The 1,810-nt window shown below is 45.3% G+C and overlaps 1 protein-coding gene across 1 annotated transcript; it reads right to left on the reverse strand.

The window, feature by feature from the left end:
* Window positions 1-393: 393 nt before the first annotated feature.
* On the reverse strand, window positions 394-1,797 carry sdhaf1 (succinate dehydrogenase complex assembly factor 1). The gene is made up of 2 exons (XM_076147522.1): window positions 1,723-1,797; window positions 394-1,527 (listed from the first exon to the last, which is right to left on the reverse strand). Exon 2 carries the CDS (start codon window positions 1,519-1,521, stop codon window positions 1,273-1,275), a length of 249 nt encoding a protein of 82 aa, XP_076003637.1. The 5' UTR covers window positions 1,522-1,527; window positions 1,723-1,797; the 3' UTR covers window positions 394-1,272.
* Window positions 1,798-1,810: the final 13 nt, after the last annotated feature.

Genomic DNA, 1,810 nt, shown 5'->3' on the forward strand with positions numbered 1-1,810 from the left:
TGTGCAGTTTGATGTCGAAAAATCTCACTTTAGATCTCTATTTTTGGTTAAATTAAAAAGACTAAAGATGGTTCCGCCTGGGAATGTTGCGAAATGTCTAACTTCCTGTTGACATTTCTTCTTCTTCGCTCTCTGATGCTCGAAGGTCAAAACTCTGCCCCTCCGCTGACACCCAGTGGTCAGAACAGATTACTGCACCTTGTCTGGACATTTACATCTGTGGCTGAAAAATTCAATCATGCTTCCAATAGTTTGGACGGAATCAGTCTAAACTATTACTGTGTCACAGTTAACGTGAAACACAAACTTGTCAGACGCAGCTTAGTCACCAAACCTTCACCTGCCTCGGCCTGGAGATTCCTATGAAATGAAAAAATGGAAGTTTCCCCAAGATATTTTTCCATATCAAAATTGACTTTTATTTGTGCACTATTATCTCATCAATACACCCAAACACCCACAAGGCAAACACCAATGAATCTTTCTACCTTTTACATCAGCTCCATAAAAATGCACACATTTAATCCTCCTCACTGAACTTACAGAAATTCAAAGTAGAATGCTTTACAATCTTTCCAGCAGACACACACTCTTCAAGTTGTGGCTCCGGTGAGAACGAGCAGACACACAGCAGATCACACCGGCCTCGTTTACACCAACACACACACTCCATTGTTCTCTGGTTTGTGCCTTGAACCATTCTGAGCAATTCCAGGCAAGAAGCAGACAATATCAGAAGCAGACAATAGCAGTGATGACATCATAATTGAGTGCGTAGTAGACTGTCCCTGCAAAGTTGCCACGACAACTGAAGGGAGCTGGTTCCAGAACGTTTTCCGGCTGAAAGGTGGCTGCCGACTTCAGACATTCCCATGTGAATCTTCTGACCCTCCAGCTTTCCAACAGAAACATGACTGAACAGTCCATCGCTGCATACTACAGCCTGGTCACAAGGGAGCAGCATTTCATCGTGTTGGTTAACCTTCATATATTTTCATTCACTTATCTGGGTTTTTGTGAATATATGAATCTTACGATGATGAAGGCTCCAGTCCACTCAGTCCTTTTGCATGAATATGGCCGTATAGTTGTTAATCCAGGCTGCATAACCATAAAACAGTCACTTTCCTTCTTCCACATTGGCTACAGGCTGACACAACGCAGTCGATACGCTTGGGTACTATCTTACGGCTTTGTTTCACACTCTGCTCGGTCACGCCCCCTGGTGGAAAGCAGTTGGGTCCCGGTCAGGTTTAGGTCCAGAAGTTCAGCTCAGTTCTCTTCTTTGGGTTTGGAGAAAGAGCCCAGCTGTTTGGTGTTGACGTCTCTCAGCTGTTCCAGTTGCCGCTGGCCTCTGCGGTACAGATACTCGATGTACATGACGTCCGTCTTCTTGATGCGAGAGTTCTCTCGAAACTCATCGCGGATTCGGGGGATGAAGCCCGGTTTGTCCCGGCCGGCACGCAGGAAGTGTCGGTACAGAGCCAGAACCTGCGTCTGAAGTTTACTGTGCCGCGCCATCCAGACCTGGAAGAGGAGGTCAAAGGGTCATTTAGAGCCCGGACTCCTCCAGTCGCAGTGGTATAGCAGTATTAGTAGTAACAGTGGTAACAATAACACCAGTAATAAGTAGCACAGTAGTAACAGCGATGACAGAAATCCAAGTTAACCTGCGGATAAAACACGAGAGGATAAAACAGGAAGTAACTCGGGTGAACTTACACGTTTGTTGAAAATCACACACACGTAATGACTTTTAGCTGAACACACACATGCTGAGATCTCAGTCAAAATTCGAAGAGCGAAAGGT

The sequence above is a fragment of the Genypterus blacodes genome, unplaced genomic scaffold (genome assembly GCF_046128005.1).
Source record: "Genypterus blacodes isolate CSIRO-AG114 ecotype Tasmania unplaced genomic scaffold, CSIRO-AGI_Gbla_v1 ptg000038l_1, whole genome shotgun sequence".
NCBI lineage: Eukaryota > Metazoa > Chordata > Actinopteri > Ophidiiformes > Ophidiidae > Genypterus > Genypterus blacodes.

Excerpts from the sequence above, each read along its gene's own strand:
- sdhaf1 (XM_076147522.1), bottom strand. The coding sequence starts at position 1,521 with ATGGCGCGGCACAGTAAACTTCAGACGCAGGTTCTGGCTCTGTACCGA.